This window comes from Marmota marmota, unplaced genomic scaffold (genome assembly GCF_001458135.2).
Source record: "Marmota marmota marmota unplaced genomic scaffold, marMar, whole genome shotgun sequence".
Lineage (NCBI taxonomy): Eukaryota > Metazoa > Chordata > Mammalia > Rodentia > Sciuridae > Marmota > Marmota marmota.
The window spans coordinates 29,959,836-29,984,994 of NW_026000229.1; the positions used below are offsets into that span (position 1 = coordinate 29,959,836).

Genomic DNA, 25,159 nt, shown 5'->3' on the forward strand with positions numbered 1-25,159 from the left:
ACATTAATATGAACCCAAACATATTTAGGGTGATGTTTACTTCCCTTTCTTCCAGTGTCTCACAACAATATTCCTTCATTCCTTATTCACCTTATTCAATATTTTAACTGTTTATATAATCTTATACACCACAGATATAATATGTGATCATTTCTGGTTGTAAAGATATTTATGGTTCATTCAATAAAATTAAATGCAATACATTACAGAGGTTTTTTTTCTTTTTCTCATATATCCTCCCACCCCACAAAAAGATCTTGGAGGTCTTAAAAGACACACTATTTTACTAGCAAATCTGAGTACTATTGGATTAGGTAACCATATTGTTTCTTATTGCTGCTTTAATAAGTTATTATGAACTTATTAAACGTAGTTGTTTAATACAACAGAAATTCATTTTCTTAGCTATAGAGACCAGAAGCCCACAGTGAATCTTACAGGGTGAAAATCAAGATGTTGGCAAGATTGTTTTCTCTAGAAGCCTCCAGGAGAATCCATTCTTTGCCTCTTGTAGCTTCTGGTGGTGGCCCATAATCTTTGGTTTATGGTTATATCACTCTAGTCTTTGCCTATACTATTATCACATTACTTTCTTCTTTCTTATCTCATCAAATTTTGCTCAGCTTCACTTTTCTAATGACTTTTATGATTACATTTAAGAGCCCACAGGAGAATCCAAGATAAATTTTCAAGATCTTTAATTATACCTATAAAATCCTTTTGTCTTATAAAGTAACCTCTACAAATTCTAGAGAGTAGAACATATGTTTTTTTTGCACCATTATTCAGTGTGCCTCAGGGACCTCTAAGGACCCTTCCATTTCTAAAATTTTACAGAATTAAGGGCTTACATGTTGATTGTAAACACTTATCTAAATGAAAATACTAAAATAGTGATATAAATCTCTTTAATATAAAAACTTTAACTTTCTGGGTTTAGTCATAACCTGAGAGAAATTTTATGGTTTGGAGATTTGGAAGCTAATTGAATACTAATAGTTCTATATATTTGATGATATATGATCATGGTTTTAATATTTAAACAATATTGGGGCTGGGATTGTGGCTCAGTGGTAGAGTGCTTGCCTAGCATGTGTGAGGCACTGAGTTCAATTCTCAGCACTGCATATAAATAAACAAAGTCCATTGACAAAAAATTATTTTAGAAAATACTGATTATATTATGTGAACGCATTGAAATAAGCTCCAATTATTTAAACTTATACTTTTTATAATGATAACCTATATACATCATTTTCTAAATGTGGGTAGCAATAATAAGTTTTATGGCTAATAATCAAACTGTCTTAATTATTAATTTCCTTCTTTATTTATTATTTTGTAAAACGTTAACACTTAAATTAGCATAATTTTTCAACTTTTTTTGGTTCATGCCCCTCAATTAGAGATACAAAGAAGTAATAAAATGGCTAAATACAAGCCATAAGAAAAAAATATATATATATATATCTCCCAAGCTAGTAATTTCTCTGATAGTTAAAATATGTTATATAAAAGATGTTTGTATGTTATATAAAATTAACATAATATGACTCCATTTTGGTAGGTATATCCTGATTGTCTGGCACAAGCTATATATGCAACATTCCGGGAAGCATTTCCAGAATCTAGTAACCTCTTTAATGATGAATTTAAAGAAGACCTAGGGAATAACATTTTTCTTTGGATGTCAGGTATGAAAATATTATTTAAGTATTGGTTATTATTTTGGTTCCTTTGGGGATTGTAGTGTTTTATTTACTTTTCTCAAAAAAAAAAAAAACCTGATAGTTCTTTGTCTTAGAAGCATCCCATTTTGAAGCCTAGTTTTAAAAATTATTTTCTTCTGAAAATTTTATCAAATTAACTACTTATTAACTTTAGAAGCCAAATATCTTTATAAATAGTGAAGTCATTATAAAAAACTGGATTGCCACAGAAATAAAATAATTTAATGTGTATATAGAAGACAACTATTTTAAGCTGCTCTGAAGAATAGAAAATTTTTCTACAGATTTGTTATAGACTGAATTATGCTTCCTTCTGTAGTTTTAACCCACATTACACCTTGTAATGTGACTATATTTGGAAATATAAAGATTTGTTAAAGTGAGATCATATATGTGGGTCCTAGTCCAAAATGATGTGTGACCTTATGAGAAGAGGGAGAGAAGAGTGATGTGAGCAAGATGACAGAATAGGAGATACCAGTCATCATTCTCCAACAACGAGAATAACAACAAAACTATTTAGTTATCCAAGAACAAGAATAGTTCCAAGGAGGGATCAGGAATCCAACTAAGAATCTGCAGCAGGGTACTCATTCTCATGTCAGAGAAAGTGGACTTTAAGCCAGAATTAATCAGAAGAAACAAAGAAGGTCACTTCACACTGGTCAAGGGAATCATCCAACAATAAGATATAATGATTATAACTATTTATGCCCCATACAATGGTGCATCTATGTACATAAAATAAACTATCTTTAATATTATGAATCAAATAGACCACAGATACAATAACACTGGGTGACTTCAACACACCTCTCTTTCCATTAGATAGAGCACCTATACATAAACTGAGTAAAGGCTCTTCAGATAAATAAATATATATATCATTAACCAAATGGATCTAACAGACATCAATAGCATATTTCATCCATTCACAATGAATTCTTCTCAGCAGTGCATGGAACATTTTCTAAAATAGATCATATTTTAGGTCACAAAGCAAATCTCAGCAAATTAAAAAATAGAGATGATTCTTTGCATCCCATCATATCATAGTAGAGTGAAATTAGAAATCAATGCCAGTATAAAGGTCTGGAGTGGGGATGCTCAGTGAGTAGAGCACTTGCCCAGAATGCTCAAGGCTATGGTTTCAATCCCCAGCACCACCAAAAAGGAAAGGAAGGAAGGAAAGAAGGGAGGGAAGGAGCAAAGGGAGGAAGGAAGGAAAGATGGAAGGAAGGAAGGCCAATATATTCAGTCCAGGACTGAAAAGATTCTCAGCCAAGTTCTATAGGACCTTTAAAGAACCAATACCAATCCTTCTCAAATTAGGTAATTAAATAGGAAAGGAGAAATCACTGCCAAATTCATTGTATGAAACCAGTATCACCCTAATACCAAAACCACACTTCCAATACCAAGACACATCAAAGAAAAAACTTCAGGCCAATATCCTTGATGAACCTCAATACAAAAATTATTAATAAAATATTGTTAAACTGCATATAAAAACACATTAAAAAGATAGTGCACCATGATAAAGGGAGTTTACTTTCAGGGATCCAAAGTTGATTCAACATATGAAAATCAATAAATGTAATTCACTGTATAAATAGACTTAAAAACAAGAATTACATGATTATCTCAATGAGTATAGGGAAAGTATTTAACAAAGTGCAACACCAACTCATGTTTAAAACACTATAGAAACTAGGATAGATAGGATAGAAGGAAATTTTCTCAATGTTGTAAAGGCTATATATGACAAACTCAAAGTCAACATCATATTGAATGGAGAAAAATTGAAAGTATTTCCTCTAAGAATAGGAACAAGACAAGGATGCCCACTCTTACCACTCCTATTCAACATAATCCTCGAAACTCTAGCGAGAGCAGTCAGACAAGAGAAGGAAATTAAAGGGATACAAATAGGAAAAGAAGAGCTCAAATTATCTCTCTTTGCTGATGATATGATCCTATATTTATAAGATCAAAAAAAAAACTTTACCAAAAGACCTCTACAACTGACAAACAAATGTAGTTAAACTTCAGGATACAAGATCAACATATATAAATCAATCATTTTCTTATACTTCAATAGGGAGCCTGCTGAAAGAGAAACTATGAAAACTATTCCATTCACAATAACTTCAAAAAAAATAAAATACTTGGAAACTCATCTAACAAATGATGTCAAGGGCTTCTACAGTGAAAACCATAGAATACTGAAGAAATTGAAAAATATTTTGGTATATGGAAAGACCTCTTATGTTCTTGGATAGGCAGAATCAATATTATTAAAATGGTCATACTACCCAAAACATTACACAGGCTCAATGCAATTCCCATAAAAATACCAAGGACATTCCTCACAGAACTAGGAAAAGCAATTCTAAAATTCATTTGGAAAAATAAGAGACCCAGAATAGCCAAAGCAATCCTGAGCAAAATGAGTAATGCTGAAGGCAACACAATTCCAGACCTCAAAATATACTACAGAGCTATAGTAACAAAAACGACTTGGTACTGGCACCAAAACAGATACAAAGCAATGGAATAGAATAGAAGACACAGAAATAAACCTAAATAAATACAATTATCTGATAGTAAACAGAGGTTCCAAAAACATTTGCTGGAGCAAAGGAAGTCTTTTCAACAAATGGTGCTGGGAAAACTGGAAATCCATATGTAGAAGAATGAAAACTTGACTTCTATCTCTCACCCTGAATAAAAGTAAACTCAGAGTGAATCAAAGACTTCAAAAACTGTGCAACTTCTAAAAGAAAATGTAGGCCCAATATTACAACATGTTGGCACAGGAACTTACTCCTTAACAATATTTCTAAATTGCAAGAAATAAAACAAAAAATCAATAAGTGGGATGGCATCAAATTAAAAAGCTGCACAATAAAGGAAATGAGAGTGAAGAGATAGCTTAGAGAATGAAAGATCTTCACCACCTGCTCCTCATATAGGGCATTAATATCCAGAATATATAAAGAACTCAAAAATTGAGAAAAATATATATATGCATATGTATATATAACCCAATTAATAAATGGACAAAAGAACTAAACAGAAACTTCTCAAAAGAAGAAACGCAAATTGCTGACAGATATATGGGAAAATGTTCAACATCTCTAGCAATTACAGAAATGCAAATCAAAGCTACATTGAAATTTTATCTCACTCCAGTCAGAATGGCAGTTTTCAAGAATACAAATCATAGTGAATGTTGGCAAGGATGTGGGGAAAAAGTTTCATTCATGCATTGTTGGTGGGACTGCCAATTAGTGCATACATTCTGAAAGTAGTATGGAGATTCCACAAAAAAATAGGAATGGAGCCACCATATGTCTCAGCTATCCCACTCCTAGGTATGTACCCCAAAGGATTTAAAATCAGCATACTATATGGATACAGCCACATCAATGTCTATAGCACCATAATTTACAATAGCCAAACTACTGAATCAACCTAGGTGCCCTTCAAGAGAAGAATGGTTATAGAAAATGTGGTATATGTACACAATGGAGAATTATTCAGCCATAAAACAATGAAATTATGGCATTTGCTGGTAAATGTATGGAATTTGAGACCACTATGCTGAGTAAAATAAGCCAAACTCAAAGCCAAAGGTAAATGGTCAAGTGTTTTCACTGATATGTGGAAGCTAGTCCAAAATGGGGGGTGGCAAAAGGGAAAAGGGGGTAAATTCCATAAAACTAGGGGAAAAAAGATGAATGGACTAGTTGAAGGGAGCTAAGAGGGCAGGAGAAGGGACAAGATAAGGAAAGAACAGCAGAATGAATCTGACCTAATTTCCTATGTTCATATGCGAATATATCATAGTGCATCTCAACATAATGTGTATCCACAAGACATTAACTAAAAAGTAAAAATTTTAAAAATTGATTAGCACAAAGAGTAGAAGAAAGGGAACAAGGAAAGAGAGTAGGGAGAGAAAGGGGAAATACTGGGGACCAAATTAGAGCAAATTATATTCCATGCTTGTATAATTGTGTCAAAATGAATCCTAATGTTATTTATAACTAAAAGGAACCAATTTTAGAAGCCTGCAGGGACACAGTGGAGGAAGAAATAGAATAAGCACCAGGAAATATCACTGAGGAGATCAGCATATGTGAAATATCTAGAAATGGCTAAGAACAAAGAAGGGTATAGGTTATCAGAATTCAGCATGTGGTAGGTACCAGTGTATTCCCAGAGGTCTGCTCTGCAAAGTATTATGGCAGTCAAGGTCCTTGTTGCCATGGACCTCAACAGCCCCCACAGCAGGCACAGACTCCCTGAAGATTTCACATTGGCTATCCGCTTGGTGTTTATTAATACAGATCTTAGTAGCCTGCTCCATAAAGAACACTGGTAACATTTGCCATTGAGATAACCAACATCCATTGCTGTTGTGAACCTCCTGGAGCGGGAGGTGTTGCTGTGCTCTAACTTCAACAAAGACCCATTATAATGCTGCCCAAGACCACCACACCCTCAAATCTATGTATTCCCCAGATGTTGGAACTGCTGCCTCTCCGTGCATACTTGCATTCCAGGCCCAGACTCTATGGCAGCAGTGTGCATGCCCATACCCTGCATATCAAAACTACCACCTTATTGAACTACCATGCATCCTGGACCCCAGAGCCATAGTTACTCTGCACATGCTTAAACTCAAAACTCTTACTTTATAGCCATTTCATAAATGTCTATTTTATGGACATCAGAATCACTGCTATAGCAGGAGCATCTTCAAAGCAGACTCCAAAGCAACAGTAATCTGCCTGTGCCCATGCCCTTCACCCCAGATCTTAAGGCAGATAGCCATACACATTGAATACCAGAGCTAGTCCACAATGGGAGCATCCCAACCCTAGACCTCAGACATACTATAGTTCTACACACATGCACACTCCAGAATTTATATCCTCAGCACTCCAAAAGTGCCTGCACCATCACTAATGCTATAGAAGGGTCATCAGTACCACTATTTACCCTATACTCTGGTGCCATAGTTCCTCCATCTGTGCCCATACTTCAGGTCCTGGCTCCATGACTGCCTCATTGGCACTGCATATTAAACACCGATGCCATTGCCACAATAAGGATTACCACAAGGTAGACCTGACCCCAAGTGAGATTTCCTAAAGCATAACTTCTGCCATGGGAGAAAAATATTTAAGAATGTCCCAGCAGCCTTTACCACTGAAAACCTTAACAGCCCTCAGAACTGCTGTGAAGACCAATAGACTTGGCCACTGAAAACCCCTGCAATCTTCACCAATGCTGACCTCAGCTAACATTGCTGCAGAGAAAGTAAGCTGTTGAACCTTCACCTGAACCACTGCCACAATACTTCACCTATCTGGCACTTTCTACTTACTCATAGTTTAAGTTCTTTCATCACTGAAACCAGCTTGTAAAGTCTGAAAGAGATGAATGTTCCATCAAATGCACAGACATCAGTGCAAGGAAACAAGAAATTAAAAAAAAATATATAATACAAGAGCACATTACACCATCAATGGAAGAAAATATTATCCAATAACCTACTCAAAAGAAATGAAGATATACAAATTTGCCTGACAAAGAATTCACATAATTATCTTAAGGAAGCTAATTGATCTAAAAGAGAATATAGATAGATAACTAAGCAATATCAGAAATATAATACTTGAACAAAATTAATTGTTGAATAGATAGCCATTCCAGAGTCTGAGCTTTTAAGGACCTCAATGTTGAGTCACAGCTAGTTTAGGCCCAAACTGTAGAGGTACACTGCAGAAACATAGACTCTAGTTTTGTGGTGGAATGGAGGAAAAAATCAAAAAGGAAATTTAAAAAAGAAAATTTGAAACAAATAAAAGTGAAAACACAACATGCCAAAGCCTATGTGATACAACAACATAAAAAGTTCTTTTCTTCTTAATTTTAAGAAATGTTTCCCCATATTCCAGTGGTGCCATGGGCTGGAGATTAAGCCTATAACATATGAGCCTTTAAAGGACATTTAAGATCCAAACTATAGAAGGAGGTCTTTAAAAAAAACACCTTTTCAAATGAAGTATTAATAACAGAATTTTTCTTTCACCGCTTTGAATATGTCAAACACTCTCACTAGCCTTGTCCTACAAAGTTTCTAATGAAAACTTGCTGATGGCCGTATGAACATTTTCTTATATATGGGGGAACTTTTTTTTGCTTTCAAAATTTTCTTCATCTTTGACTTTTTCACAGGATAATTGTATTAATTATAGAGAAATCAAGCAAAAGAAAATTAAGAAAGGAAGCAAATTGTCCCTGCTTTCAGATGATATGATTTGATACTTAGAAGACTCTAAATACTCCACCAAAAAGCTATTAGAACTGATAAATTTAGCAAAGTAACAGCATACAAAATAAAAAGCAAAAATTATTAGCTTTTTCTATACACCAATAATGAAATAGCTGAGAAAGAAACTAGGAAAACAATTCAACTCACTATATCTTAAAAAGGAAAAACAAAGCTAGAAATAATCCTAACCAAGGAGGTGAAAGACCACTATACTAAAAATGATAAAACAGGAGAGAAATCAAAGATGATGCAAAAGTTAGAAAAAAAAATAGAACTCCCAGAACTGGAAGAATTAGCATTGTTAAAATGACCATACTTCCCAAAGATATCCATAGATATAATGCAATCAACATCAAAATACCAATGTTATTTTTCACAGAACAGGGAAAAAATAAACCCTAAAATTTATTTGGAACCACAAAAGACCACAAATAGCCCAAATAATTCTGAACAAAAGAGCAATTCTGAAAGCACCACAATGCCTTATTCAAAATATACCACAGAGCCATAGTGACAAAAACAGCATGGTTTTAGAAAATAACAGACATGTAGACCAGTGAAATATAATAGAGGACCCAGAAATAAACCCACACATATACATGCATCTGATTCTAAACAAAGGTGCTAAAAGCATATGTTGGAGAAAAGATAACCTGCTGAACAAAGGGTCCTGGGAAAACTGAATATTCACCTGTAGAAGATCAAAACCAGATCTCCATTTCTTCACCTATACAAATATTGACTACAAATGGATCAAAGACCTGAAACTACTTCGAGATATAGGTACATACATCAAAGACTGCTGCAGTCTGGCTGGGCAAAAATCACGAGCCACTGAAGCAGGAACAAACTTTATTTCTGAACTCTACCAGCACACTCCACACACGCTCCCAGGAAATCTGCCAAACACCACGCAGCTCCTCCAGGAACCAGCAACCCGAAAATATCCCTCCTCCGGCATTTCCCCAACCAATGGGAACTCTCCGGGAATCCCCGGGAGAGCTCAACTGGAACTCAAGGGGAACTCTGCAAGAACTCGCTGGCGTCACCTCTCAACCACTACTTCTGGCAAAAATGCCATGCGTCATCCCGACTCAGCTGTGGCCCTCAACATCAGACCTAAAACTACTTCAAGATATAGGTACACACATCAATTTCTGGATCAAAGACCTGAAACATTGAAACTACTTAAAGACATAGGTACAGACATCAATTTCCTGAATAGAACCTCCAATATCTCAGAAAATAAAAGCAAGAATTAAAAATGGAATTATAGTTAAAAAGCTTCTGCATGACAAAGTAATCAATCAACAGACAACCCACAGAGTGGGAGAAAAGCTTTGCTAGTTATTCATTTGCAAAAAATTGTTATCCAGAATATATAAAGAACTCAAAAATTATGCTGTGTACCTATATGCAAATCAAAGCTATCTTGAAATTTCATCTTATTCTAGTTAGAATGTCTGTTATCAGATAACCAAAGGATAACAAATGCTGGTGAAGAGAAAAAGTAACCTTATACATTATTAGAATAGAAATTAGTACATCCACTATGGAAAAACAGTAGAGTTTTTTCAAAATTTTAAAAAACTAACATGGGATCCAACTATATACCATTCCTGGGTGTATACCTGAAAGAAAAGGGATACCTGCATACCTTGTCTTTATTGCAGCCCTACTTACAATAGCCAAATTAGGGAATCAGTCTAGATACTTGTCAGTGGATGACCAAATGTGGTACCACATTTTATTTATTTGGTCATCCACTGACAAGTATCTATAATAGAATATTATACATTAAATATAGAATTAAATAATCTCATTTGCCAGGAAATGAATGATGCTACAAGATCAGCATGTTAAGTAAAATAAGCCTGACACAAAGAGACAAATATTTTCTGTGTTCTTTCATATGTGGAAATTAGTACAAAACAAGGCAAAAACAATATCAGAAAGGAGAAGAGAAGGGGACTGCAGGTGGAGAGGGTACAGAGACAGGTAGGATACAATTAAAACATGATATATGCATGCATGCAAATATCACAGTGAATCTTATTAATTTGGATAATTAATATGAGCTAATGTTTATAATAGAAAATAAAGGAAAACATGGAAAGAAGGAAACAATGTAATAACAAAAATAAAGCAATCAAAACATTGCCAAAGGACTTAGAAATTTTCCCAAAGAGAAATGGTCATCATGTATATGAAAAAGTACTCAATATCAATAATTATCAAGAGAAATGCAAATCAAATGCTCATTGAAATAGCACCTCAATGGCAAAAAGACTATTATCAAAAAGTCAAAATATAATAAGAGTCATTGGGGATATAGAGAAAAGGTAACCATTGTGCATTTTGTTATGTCAGACACTATGGAGGTTACTCAAAAAATTGACAATAGAATATGTCAGCAGTCCTATTTCTGAGTATATATCCAAAGGCAATAAAAGCACTACCTCAAAGAGATCTGCACTCCTGTGCTCACCACAGCATTATATATTCCTAAAGTGCAAGAAGTAAAATCAAGAATTTATGGGATGATATCAAGCTAAAAAGCTTCTTCAGAGCAAAGGAAATAATCAAGAACTTGGACAGAGTGCCTACAGAATGGGAGAAAAATCTTTGCCACCTGCAACTCAGATGGAGCATTAATCTCCAGGATATACAAAGAAAAAAAACTTAACACCAAAAAACAAAAATCCAATGAATAAATGGGCAAATAAACTGAACAGGCACTTTACAGAATAAGAAATATGAATGTTCAATAAATACATGAAAAGAATGTTGAACATCTCTAGCAATTACAGAAATGCAAATTAAAACTACACTGAGATTCCATCTCAATCCAGTCAGAATGACAATTAAAGAATACAAGCAACAATAAATATTGGTGATGATGTAGGGATATAGGTACATCCATACATTGCTGGCGGGACTGCAAATTGGTGCGACCACTACAAAAAGTAGTATGGAGATTCCTTAGAAAACTTGGAATGCAATGCCATTTGACCCATTTATCCCATTCCTCAGTATATGCCCAAAGGCTTAAAATCATTCTATAGTGATGCAGCCACATAAATGTTTATAGCAGCTCAATTCACAATAGCTAAGCTATGGAACCACCCTAGGTGCCCTTCAACAGATGAATGGATAAAGAAAATGTGGTATATATACACAGTGGAAATTATTCAGCCGTAAGTAAGATTGAAATTATGGCATTTGCTGGTAAATAGATGGAACTGTAGAAAATGCTAAGTGAAATAAGCCAATCCCCAAAACCAAAAGCCAAATGTTTTCTCTGACATATGGATGCTGACACACAATAAGGGTGATAGAAGGGAAAATGGGGCAGGGGGTGAAGAAGAAAAGTTCATTTGATAATACAAAGAGGAGAGAAGGGATGGAAGAGGAAGAGAAATAAGAAAGACAGTACAATGAATTGGACATAACTTTCCTATGTTCATATATGAATACATGACCAGTGAAATTCCACATCACATACAACCACAATAATAGGAATCTTAATTAGAATAAGTTATATTCTGTGTATGTATAATGTCAAAATATACTCTACTGTCATGAATATCTAAAAAGATCAAAAAAAAGTAGTCAAACTGGGCAGGGTGACTCATGCCTATAATTCCAGCTGCTTGGGAGGCTGAGGTAGGAAGATCTCAAGTTCAAAGCCAGCTTCAGCAAAAGCAAGGCACTAAGCAACTCAGTGAGACCCTGTCTCTAAACAAAAAATACAAAATAGGACAGGGGATGTGGCTCAGTGGTCGAGCGCCCCTGAATTCAATCCCCAGTACCTCTCTTTCCTCCCAAAATAGTCAAGATGTAGAAATGACAGTTTATGTCATTGGATAATGGATAAAGAAATTGTCTCACACACACACACACACACACACACACACACACGCACACACACACCAAATTTGCTACTTGATCATAGTGAATGATTCTTTTACTGTGCCATTAAATTCAGTTTGATGAAGATTTTTCCCTTCAATATTCTTCTTAAGAGATTCAGCCTGCAGCTAACTTGCTTTGATGTTTTACTATATTGAGATACACACACACACACACACACACACACACAGAACTTGTTATTCAACCTTCAAAACAAAGGAAGTTCTGCCATCTTCAACAACAACATAGATGGACCTAAAAACATTATTATGCCAAGTAAATTTAGCCTGATACAAAAATACAAATACTACATGATCTCACTAAATTTGGAGTCAAACTCAATGAAATAGAGAATAGAAGAGTGCTTACCAAAGACCAAGGAATAAGGAGAATGGGGAATGCTTAGTTAAAGAGTTAATTTGCATCTATAAGATAAAAAAGTTCTGGAGACCTAATGTACATGATGACTATGGTTGATGATACCATGTCACATCCTTGAAAGTTTCTAAGAGAAGTATATCTTAAGTATTCTCACACCAAAATAGAAAGGTAACTAGGAGATGATAAATGTTAATTAATTTGATTGTAACAATAATTTCACACTGTATACGTATATACAAACACATTGTACACCTTGAATATGGATAACTTTTATTTGTTAATTTTACCTCAATAAAGAGGGAAAGGCAGAATGTATGTATATATAGAAAGGGTCACATGAGGACACGTTAAGAAGGTAATCATCTGCAAGCTAAGGAGAGGCCTTGAGAGAAACCAAACCTGCTAACACTTTGATCTTGGATGCCAACTTCTACAAGTGTGAGGAAATAAATTTCTGTTGTTCAAGTCACCCAGCCTGTGGTATTTTATGCCAATCCTAAAAAAACTAGTAGATTTTTTAATTCAAAAGAAAAAATATTGCTGAAAACTGGTGAAATTTTAAATTAAACAACAAAAAAGGGAACAGAGCAGACAAAAATTATAACCCAAACTTCTAACATTGTTTTCTAAAAATAAAGAAACAATCATAAGTGTGATGGGGAATAGAGTTTGGAAATATAAGAACAATTCATGTATATGCTGTATATAAGAAACTCACTTTAAATATAATGATATGTGTAGTTTAAAAGTAAAAGCATGGTACACTGGTTCAAACCCATGTAATTTTAAGTCACAGAGAATGAACGTTAAAATAAATGAAAATTTTAAGGAATCAATGAAGAAGACAGGGTAATACTAGATGTAATGCAGAATGTAAGAAAATAATTTAATGCTGGGGTTGTGGCTCAGTAGTAGAGCATGTGTGAGGCACGGGGTTCAATCCTCAGCACCACATTAAAAAAAATAAAATAAAGGTATTGTGTCCATCTCAACTTTAAAAAGAAAAGAATTTAAATGTATAACAAATTTACAATATAACTTTACAAAAAGAATTAGGGGGGAAAGGGAGCTTACTATGTAACTGCAAAATGGTGTTTTGATTAGAAAAACTGAAGACAAAATAAATTATATATGAAAACTGTACTTTAGCTGGTAAAATTAAGGAAATATGAATTAACAATCTTAAACTGCTTCATACATGAACTGGGGCTCAACAAACAAGTAAATGATGGTGGAGGCAGGTTCTTACAATTATAAAGCAAAGTTACAGCTAAGCAAGAGACAAAGGCCAGAATTAAACATGTAAGTACTGAATTAGAGTTGAAAACATCGGTATGATCTTATTTCAGCTTGTTATAAATATGAATAGATAGATTAAAAAATAATTATGCATATTTATAAAAAATCTCTGAAATAAAAGACTATATCTTGAAAAAATGAACTATCTGGCTCCTTGAGTAATTCTTTCTTCATCTTTAATGTCCATTAACTTAACTAATATATTAAAAGATAATATATTTTTTCAATGTTTTGGTACTGAGGATTGAACCCAGGGGCACTTTACCACTGAATTACATCCCAGCACTTTTTATTTTTTATTTTGAGACAGAGTCTTGCTTAGTTGCTTAGGATCGTACTAAGTTGCTAAGGCTGGCCTTGAACTTGCAATCCTCCTGCCTTAACCACCTAAGTCCCTGGGATTACAGACATGCCTCACCATACCTGGCCTGTCATTAATTTCTGTCTCAGTCTTCTTTCATGTTCATTTGCTGTTCTTTTTTAACTTTTAGAACTGAAAACTTTGTACATTATTTTCATATTTCCCTGTTTAGTAATAGAAGCTGCTAACGCTATGAATTTACCTATGAATATTTCCTGAGATTTCACTATAAAGTTCTAACTACAGGTATCCTTCATAATCTGAAGCTAATTTATTTCTGAAAATGTATCAAAAATTTTTTTCAAAAATTGGGAGCTGACATTCCAGTTTAACTAATCAGAATAGCAGTATGCTTCCAAACCACACAAAAATGCTGACCAACTTCCCCAAATATCATTAAAACACATGTATCTATATAATAACCCACCAAGAAATTCTTCATAATATCAGCCACTTAATAAACTAAGTACCTGTTTAACCAATAATAAACTAAATACATTTGTGTGCAACATTCAACAATATAATATGGAATTGGCAATAGAGAAGTGATGAAATAAAAAATGAGTAATGAAGTAATATGGTAAAACATACTGAAGATATTATCTAAATTAGGACAGGGTTGCTTATCTCTTCAGATGCTTGGCAAAAACACTGGGACACTTGGAGGACTAAATTTACAGGCTAAAAGAAAGGAATATGATAGTGATAATGCACACTTTCATACAACATAGGTATGAGACATGATCCTATATAGAGAACAGCTGACGTACAACTGCAGCATTAACTATATACTCTCACCCAGAGTCCCAAGCAATTTACAGATTTTCACAATGAATCAGTCATTTTTATGGCTTTTGAAGAAAGAGAATATGGATTTGCAAGTTGTTACAGAGAATATTCAAATAACAAAGAATATATGGGTAATATTTATTTGCTTACTCTTTAAAAATTGTTTTTCACTTTCTATTGTTACTTATTTAAAATTATTCTGTTGAAGTCTAATATACATCAATGCAGAACATAAGTCTCAAGTATTTAACATGATTTCATAATATGTACATATACAAGTGCAAATATATATATAAATGAAATCACCATATACATAAAGACAGAACTTTTCCTGCATGTACCTGCAATTTTGATTTGTTTTCACCTGAGTCATATAAAATAGTGTTTTTAATAGCAAAGTCTTTTGTATTTATACTTCAGTTATTAATGTCTACTTTTTGTATTATCTTAAACACCATGGTTTGGATCTTATTTGTATTTTGGTATTTATTGAGTTATTCTTCTTACAGAATAATACATAATAGAATATTATAAAAGGTAGCTAGCGACTTGAAAACAAAGATATGCTCTCCATAGAAAATAGAATTTTTTAATGTATAGTGTAGTTCTATATAGGCTGCTGTATATGTGTGCTTCTATACAATTTTCTTTATATTTCCAGTGTTTCAATATGTGTTTTATCTTTGCTAAATGAAAAATTCCTTTTATCCTCTTAAAAATCATATGAGAGTCAGACATGGTGGCACACACCTACAATCCCAGCTATTGGAGAAGTTGAAGCAAAAGGATCACAAATTCTAGAGCAGACTGGCAACTTAACAAGACCCTGTCTCAAAATAAAAGTTTAAAAGGGAGTTTGAGACTAGTTCAGTGCTTGAGCCTTTACCAGGAATTCATGAGACCCTGGTTCAATCCCTAGTACTTCAATAAATAAGCAAGTCATGTGAGACAAAAGTGAAATTTTGTCTTTTTTGTCTAACATAAATCTTCATTTGATGCAATTTAGATACACTTTTTATTTTTTTTCAATAAAAAATTTTAGGTATTTTAGCCACTTATAATTAACACTGGTTAGATTTTTTTTCTACACTTTAATTATAGCTCTACTGCTGCAGAGACAAATTGATTTAACTTTACCCTTTGGGATGCCAAAGTTGATATTTTTCTTATAATCTTTTTACCCTCTTGCCATAATTTTGATTTCTTTGTATTACCTTTTCCAGTTGTAGTCTTATAAAACTTCCTGAAACAAGAAAAACTTTGTTTACTTTAGTTGAAACAGCTTTTTCTGTTATTTATGAAACATTAGTTTTGTACATTAGTGTTCTTGCTTTACTCTTGGCAGTCTGCTGAGGAATGAGAAGTATAATTTGAAGACTTATAGGAATGACCCAAGGTAAACATTTCCAACTGGATTTACCAGAGGGTCTCAGAGTCTTTCTTTATGAAATTCCTGGCTACTTGCTTTTGCTTCATTTTAATCTGTTCTGTACCTTCGTCCCTAATTATATAATAGAAACCAATTAAAAGACGAATTGCACAAGAAGTGTTAAAATATATTTGTGGATAAAATGATACATAGATAGAAAATCCTATCTATATATTGATATAACAATTTTGAAATGACAGAAACTAAGAACAGATTAGTAGCTATCAAGTGTTCCAGGTGGGGGATAACAGAAAAAAAGGAAGGGAAGAGATTAAGGATGGCAATTCAAGGGATCCTTGTGACAGACCTATTCTTTTTTTTTTTTTTTTTTTTTTTTTTTTTTGAGATAGGGTCCTGTCAAGTTTCTTAGGGCCTCACTAAGTTGCAGACGCTGGCTTTGAATTCTTTGCCCTCCTGCCTCAGGCTCCCAAGCATAAATGATAAAGCAAACTGAAACAAAAGTATTCAGTAAAACAGCAGTATTTAAAGTTTACATGAAAAGATCAGTAGTCTTTATATACACAAACAATAACCAGTTAGCATAATTGTAAAGGAAACCCAACTTATAAGTAAAATACTTGAGATGATTAAATTCTTGGCAATAAACTTAACACTATTTATGCAAAATCTATATGAACAAAACATTAAAACACTACTGACGGACACTAAAATAGACTTAAGCGTAGGTGATTAAAAAAAAACTGGTACATCAATGCCATGGAATACATACTACTCAGAAATTTTAAAAAAATGGACTTTTGACCAATGCAACAACTTGAGTGAATCTACAGAGAATTATGCTGAGTGAATAAAGTCAATCTTAAAAGGTTACATATCATTTGATTTTATTGATATAACAATTTTGAAGTGATGGAAACTACGAACAGATTAGAAATTAAGAACAGATTAGTAGCTATCAAGTTTTCGAGGTAGGGGATAACAGGAAAAGGAAGGGAAGAGGTTAAGGATGGTAATTCAAGGGATCCTTGTTATATTTATTTATTTATCTTGAAACAGGGTCCCGCTAAGTTTCTTAGGGCCTCACTAAGTTGTAGATGTTGGCTTTGAATTCTCTGCTCTCCTGCCTCAGGATCCCAAGTCTCTGGGATTACAGGTGTATGCCACCATGCTCAGTTGTATTTTTAGTTTATCAATATCTATATCCTGGTTGTGATATTACACTATAGTTATGCAAAGTGTTACCATTCTAGGAAGCTACAAAGAGTACAGAGCTCTCTCTGTAGTATTTCTTTCAGCTATGTGTTAATCTATAATTATCTCAAATAACTAGTTAAATTTTTAAAAATTTCAAAACAACATTTTCTTAAGATAAAAGGCAATGATGCCTGTGGGAGCATAAGTCAATACAATGATTTTGATCAACTGCCAGTATCTACTAAAGCTAAATTTTTGCATATGTTTGACCCAGAAAATCTATGACTCCCAGGTACATGCCCCACAGATATGTACGTATGTCTATACACCAAAGAAAAGTAAAAAATTATCATAGCATACCTATCTATAATAATAATGATAGAAACTATCCAAATTCCCATCAATAATATGAAGTTTAAATGAATTGTGAAATATTATAAACAATAAGAATTAACAAACTATAACTATATGCAACACTGGGTAAATTACACAAACACAGTCTGTGCAAGTCAGACACAATGTAGTAAATCCTGTATGACTTTATTTACACAAAGTTTAAAACTTGATAGAACTAATCTATTGTGTAAGAATAATGGATACCCTTGAGAATTGATAACAACTAGAAAGGAGGGATTTTAGGAACTTGGTTACATAGGCTCCATGCATTAAATTTGTAAAATTTCATTGAGCTGTACATTGTTTATTCATTTTTAATATTCATATGCATCAATAAAAAGATAAGTAGCAACTACATTATAGCCTTTATGATTTATTTACTCATGAATGTATTTATATATTTTTTTTCTTACATTGCTTTCTCTCACAGTGCAAATCCATCAAGCGTTACATGTTTTTTGAGTCTGTTTTCATAAATAATCTTTTTAACTTTTACTGTTTTTATCCCTCATTTGTGACTAATTATTTTGGATTGGCTGGAACACTTGTTGGAAAAAAAATCTATAAACATGTTTGTCTTATTTTTTTATTGAGGAAATGTTTACATTATTACTCTAAAATACTGAATTTAATGTTCTCCTCTTTAATATATCACACTTCCTTTTTCAGAATGAAGTAATCACTTTCTAAGTCTTTTTACATTATACTGAGTTACATTACTTGCATTATCAATTGCCCTTATTTTTTGGATAATTTTTTTTCACAAGCAAACTTTTCATTACCAATGTTATTTGTACATAATAAGGGAAAGAAGAGCATCAAAGATTGTATTAGTTTTCTTTCTTTTTGAAGGATTTTCTTTTTTTAATTTTAATTTTAATTTTTTTAGTCATACATGATAGCAGAATGTATTTTGACATATAATACATACATGGAATGTACATACATCAATCATATTGTCTGTTCTATTAAAGATTGTTAGTTTTCTATTGCTGCTATAGCAAATTACTGTTTAGGGATTTTTAAAAATCCAAATTTATTATCTTACACTTGTGGAGTAAGAATCCAAAATGAGTCTCAGCAAACTAAAATCAAAATATTGATAAGATTGTGTTCCTTTTAGAAGTTTTAGGGAAGGGTCTGCTTCTTTGAGGCTTCTTAAAGCTGTCTGCATTCTTTGCTTCATAGCTCTCATCCATCTCAAAGCTAGCAGTCTGATTAAATCTTTTATTACCTCACATCACTCTGACACTGACTGCTCTGCTTCCCTCTTCTACATGTAAGAGCCCTTCTGACTACACTCTTCCCTTCCACCAAAAAACAAGAACCAAAACAAACAAACAAAAATCACCACCCTAATCTGCAAATACAAAACTATTCTTAAACCCATCAGGATTTCAGGGCAACCAACCCAAAATCTAAGGATACAAACACAGGTTCCTTTAAGTAGATATGAGATGTAAGTCTTGCTTACCTGAGGGAGATGAAAAAAGACATTTGTAAAAATATGCCTTTAATTCATATTCTTAAAAAATAATAAGGTCTGAAGATCGGTGATCTAAACATCAATCTCAGATGAGAGAAACGGATCCTTCAGCTTTTCCATTTTTAGATCTCAGTTTTCTATATTATTTCCAAAAAAATCAGTCAAAGAATTAATCAAAGAAGTATTTAATTGTGGTATTTTCTGGTAAATGGATAGAACTGAAGACTATCATGCTAAGTGAAATAAGCCAATCTCCAAAAACCAAAGGCCAAATGTTCTCTCTGATATATGGATGCTAACACACAATAATGGAGCCAGGGAGTGAAGAAGAGAAGTTCATTGGCTTAGACAAAGGGGAATGAAGGGAAGGGAAGAGGTATGGAAATAGGAAAGACAGTAGAATGAATTGTATATAACTTTCCTATGTTCATTTTGAATACACCATCAGTGAAATTCCACATCTTGTTCAACCACAAAAATGGGATCCAGATTAGAATAAATTATGCTCTGTGAATGTATGTCAAAATACACTCTACTGTTATATATATCTATAAAGAACAAATAATTTTTAAAAATTTCCAAATTTTTTTCATACTGGAAAACACATGAGTTTCCAATTTGAAAAAGATTGAGAATGAAAAAAGATAGCTGATATCACAGTGTGTAATAGTGAATTCTTACAACCCTGAGCACAAAAAAAGAATAAAGTCAAAAAACTTCCAAACAACAGAAAAATTAGGAGACAGATGATATAAACCCTCTCATTAGCACCTCTGAAAACTTAGATGACAATGGAACAATGTCTTAATAATTCTAAGTGAAAATTATTAATAAGTTAGAATCCACCTAACCAAATCTTCAGGATGATCTGAAGACATTTTCAGATGTACATGTCCTTAAATAGTTTCCTTGCATACATCTTTTCTTATGAAGCTTTTGGAGAGACATTCACAATCATAGAGAATGAACAAAGAAAGAGAAAAAATGGGATTCAAGAAATGGAGGTCAATGGAGCACAAAATAATGGTGATTTGAGTTCCCAATATGGGAGTTGTGTAACAGTCTTTACGAAAAAATTTTTCAGATTGGAATCAACAGAAGGCTTTAGGAGTGTTATGGTTTGGATGTGATGTGTCCCCCAAAATCTCATGTGTGAGACAATGCAAGAAGGTTTAGAGATAAAATGATTGGGGTATGAGAGCCTTACCCCAATAGGTGAATTAATCTCCTGATAGTAATTAATCCCCTGAGGTAACTGAAGGCACATAGTGTGTGGCTAGAGGAGGTGGGTCACTGGAGGCATGGCTTTGTACCATTTTATATCTGGCAAGTGGAGATATGATCTGATCATCATGTGAGCCATGTCCCTCTGCCACACTCTTCCACCATAATGTTCTGCATCACCTTGAGCCCTGAGGAATAGTGTCAACTGCCTATGGACTGAGACCTCTGAAACCATGAGCTCTAAAATAAAATAAAATTCCTCCTCTAAAATTGTGCTTGTGAGGTCTTTTAGTCACAGAATGAATAACTGACTAAAACAAAGAGAGGTTCTGGTATGATAATTGAGTACCAGGCCTACTGAAAATAAAAGTTCATATGGAACACAATAGAAGTTGATTATAAGTTCATAGAAAATAATTTAAACATAAAATTATTAACTTTAGAGAAAACAAATTTTCTCAAGAAAATTTAGGTAAATACAGTATACTACATGGCTCAGCTGTGAAGAAGATTTTTATACCATTAATATAATGAATACTGATATTCATATAGTAAAAATGTATGAATACTGATATTCATACAATAAAAATTATAATATTTGATATTAAAATTGTAACATATTTGACATTTGATGTAAAGTGTATAAAGTGAGATTGTATATGGTGATTATGGGATAAGAGTGTGAAAGATGGCAAAATCTTCTTTCCTAGTTGGAAGTCAATAGATAATGCCTAAAATTAAAATACCAATATCACTCTTTTTTTGGTACAATATGGATATGAACCAAATAAAAGTGTTTGATTTTAGGAAGCAGAATATGGTGTTGGTGATGTGTGAGGAATTATTGGGGTTTAGTAATATTTGATTCTTTAAACTATATGCCTTTATAAATTAAGGAAATAAAAGCTAAAATTTAAGATATATGTAAACTGTCAGTTAATTGCAAAGATAATTTGGGGATTCCACTCTTTTATTTGTACTTCACTTGTTTCTAAAACCTGCATGATGATAATTTCCTATGAAATTGATCTTACTAAAGTATAATTTTAAAAAATAACATACTTCTGGGTCTCATGGCCCTATGTTAATATTATTCTTTGGAGCAGTCCATGTTTAGAAATTAATTTGAAATTTTTATTTGTAAATAATGCAAGATGTTGTCATAATTCAACCAGTGGCTAATTTGGAAAAGAGTGAGAGAAGGTAATTGATATTAAGAACTTATTGTGGACCAGGCAATGTGCTAAATAATTTCACATCTGCCTTGATAGAAAAATGGGGACTAAATTGAATAGAATTTTATATCTCATGTCAAGCACATAGAAAGCCTTCAAAAATATTTGAATCAATATGTTATCTCCCTTTTTATATCAGTTCCCAGTAGGCTTTAGCCCAGAAAGGAAAGTGTTGCTTAACATTATATTATATTAACCATGTATTTTATTTTCTGTATATTGGCATTTTTAATATTATGGAACTTTCTGACCTTTGGTTTTTGCCCTTCTGGGGTTAACCAGTTTCTAGAAATAGTGTCATAGTTTAGATGTGAGGTATCCCCCAAAAGCTTACATGAGACAATGCAAGAAGGTTTTGAGGAGAAATGATTGGGTTTTAGCCTTAATGAATTAATCCTGATGGGATTAACTGAATGGTAACTAGAGGTAGGTGTGGTGTGGCTGGAGGAAGTAGTTCATTGGAGCGTGGCTATGAGGTATATATTTTGGGGTTTTTTCGCTATTTATTTTATTTTACATTTTAATCAGATGGGGTATAATTTCTCATTTTTCTGAATGTACAGGTTGTAGAATCACATTGGTCATGCAGTCATGTATATACATACAGCAATAATAATGTCTATTTTATTCTGGCTGGAGGAAGTGGTTTATTGGGGCATGGCTATGAGGTATATATTTTGTAACTAGAGAGTAGAGTCTCTCTCTCTGCTTCCTGATCATCCTGTGAGCTGGTTTCCTCTGCCACACTCTTCTGCCATGAATGGAGCCAGTCTTCTATGGATTGAGACCTCTAAAACCATGAGCCCTCATATAAACTTTTCCTCCTCTACAATTGTTCTGGTTGGGTCCTTTAGTCACAGTGGCAAAAAGCTGACTAAAACAAATAGTAAACAATTTCCTATGAACATATTTCTCAGATACAAACCAATCAATCCAAAGGCCACCCTACAACCACCTCTTATTGGCTCTCGTATCCCAAGCACTATCTGCCCTAATCATCCTAGGACCAGGTACCAGACAATTAGATAGCACCAGTCCCTATCCCTAGAGCCTGTTGAAATAATTCAAACTAGCTATTATAACTATCATAAGCCTGGTTACCTGACCTTGCCCATTCCTTCCTAAGGAAAATGATTCTTGCCCATAGTTTCCTTCTCTTCCTCTGTTTCCTAACTGGTCCCAGTGCTTCCCCTGTGGTATACCCCTCTCCTCCTGGGAGTTACATATAATAAACCATCCTTTCAATGGCATCTGTTGACTTTATTATGCATCAAAGTTTCTATTAATACCCAATATTTTAAACACAAGAAATCTATCACAAAGCACTCAAGTGAATCAAACTGAAGGCTTTTGTATATTTTATCTAGTAGCAAAATGCTGCTAATAATGCTAAAAATGTGATAACTGTAGCTGAAAATTCTTAGAAAATTCTAATTTGATATTGAATCTGGTAAATAATCCTAAGTGAAAAACCACTACTGAGAAAATATTGGCTATATTTACGAGCATGGTATATATAAGTGTATATGTATGGTAATAGTAATAGTGATAATAATAATATTACATCATGTTTGTAGAGTGTTTGTAGAGTGTGTTTCTATTTACTGCACACTTTATTACAGTTCAATTAATCCTGAAGTGCCCAAAGAGATTTTATTATTTTCAATTTTAAATATAGATGTTTAGAGTAGTTAAATGGCTTACATAATTCTACACAGCTTAAAAGGAACAAAAGCAGAAATTTTTGTTGTGAGGATGAAATATGTAAGTCAAAATTGTTTGACAAATTAAGAGGTATTTTTCAAAATCCTAATTTCTTTGGCTAAATATACACTCCATATTAACAGGACTAAAACCACGAAAAGGCTTTTGGGTTCACTGGAAACTAAAAGACCTCTCCACAACAACCATACATGGTAGCAAGAGAGCAACTGAAAAATCAATAAAGGAAAGAATTGCAAGTAGTCAAGAACACATTATATCTAGTAAGTAAAATTTTGGTAACTGCAGAATGGAAAAGGTAGCCAAAATCAAGCATATTAGATTATGTATCAGTCTAGTTTTTCTAATAAGTTATTTTTATGATGGTCTTTAAATATTTGATGCATAGATTGTTTTTATAATAGTAACGTATCTCAATCTTTTTTCCGTTTGCCTGTTATGATATTTTTATATTGGTTTTTAGGAACTTTGTGTCTTTATGTACAATATATATATTCTCACTTTTAGCTATATTACTAATTGGAAGATAATGTCTTTCTAATAGATTAGTGTATTTCTTGTAAAAAAAAAAACACTATGATTAAGTCTTGTTTTTTATTTAGTCTGATGATATCTTAATTTTTAATAGAAATGATACTTAATTTATCTTTAATATAATTATTGATAGAGTTGGTTTTATTTCTATTACGTTCCTATTTGTTTTCAATTTTATCTAATCCATTCTTTGTTTTTCAATTCCCCTTTTCTTGCTTCTTTTGGTTTATTGAATATTTTTAGTATTCCATTTTAATTCTTCTATTGGCTATTTACCTTTACCACTTTGTATTTTTTAAGATGGTTTAATAATTACAGAATGCATCCTTAAATTATCAAAATGCTACCTGAAGTTAACATTATATTGCTTCACTTAAAAAGTAGAAACTTGGAGCAGTATGGTCTACATGTGCACTTCCTTATCTTTTGCGCTATTGTTGTCCTCTCTATATTAGATGTAAACAAATAACAGCCTTCTATTAGTGTTATGAGTTTTGTTTCAAATAATTAATTTTTTCACTTTTTGAGGCCTATTGATGTTTAATATACTTCATATATTCAAAGTATGGAACTTTATGAGTTTTGACATACATATAAAGAAACTGAAAACCCATCACAACTCTTAAGATAGGAAACATATCTATCAGTTCCTCATGCTTTTAAAAAATTCCTTCCTCCCACCTAGTCTCTAGGCAATCTAATATGTTATTTTTGCCACTATAATTTTATAGTGGCAAATATATATATATATATTATAACAGAATCATAGAATGTTTGCTATATTAGGAGGACATTTTTTTAATTTTTTTTCGATTCTTTTTTTTTATTATTAGTTGTTCAAAACATTACAAAGCTCTTGACATATCGTATTTCATACATTTGATTCAAGCAGATTATGAAATCCCATTTTTACCCCGTATACATATTGCAGATTCACATTGGTTCCACATCCACTTTTTTACATACTGCCATACTAGTGTCTGTTGTATTCTACTGCCCTTCATATCCACTACTATCCCCCCTCCCCTCCCCTCCCTCCCCTCCCATCTTCTCTCTCTACCCCATCTACTGTAATTCATTTCTCTCTCTTGTTTTTTTCCCCTTTCCCCTCACTTCCTCTTATATGTAATTTTGTATAACAATGAGGGTCTCCTTCC

The 25,159-nt window shown here is 33.1% G+C and overlaps 1 protein-coding gene across 1 annotated transcript in view; it reads left to right on the forward strand.

The window, feature by feature from the left end:
- Positions 1 to 23,739, forward strand: part of Fam227b (family with sequence similarity 227 member B) — a 65,394-nt gene extending 41,655 nt beyond the window's left edge. Inside the window, exons 9-10 of the mRNA XM_048793248.1 lie at positions 1,568 to 1,694; positions 23,594 to 23,739. Of these exons, the coding sequence (XP_048649205.1) occupies positions 1,568 to 1,694; positions 23,594 to 23,739 (273 nt within the window). The remainder of the gene's footprint in view (positions 1 to 1,567; positions 1,695 to 23,593) is intronic.
- The last annotated feature ends 1,420 nt before the right edge of the window (positions 23,740 to 25,159 follow it).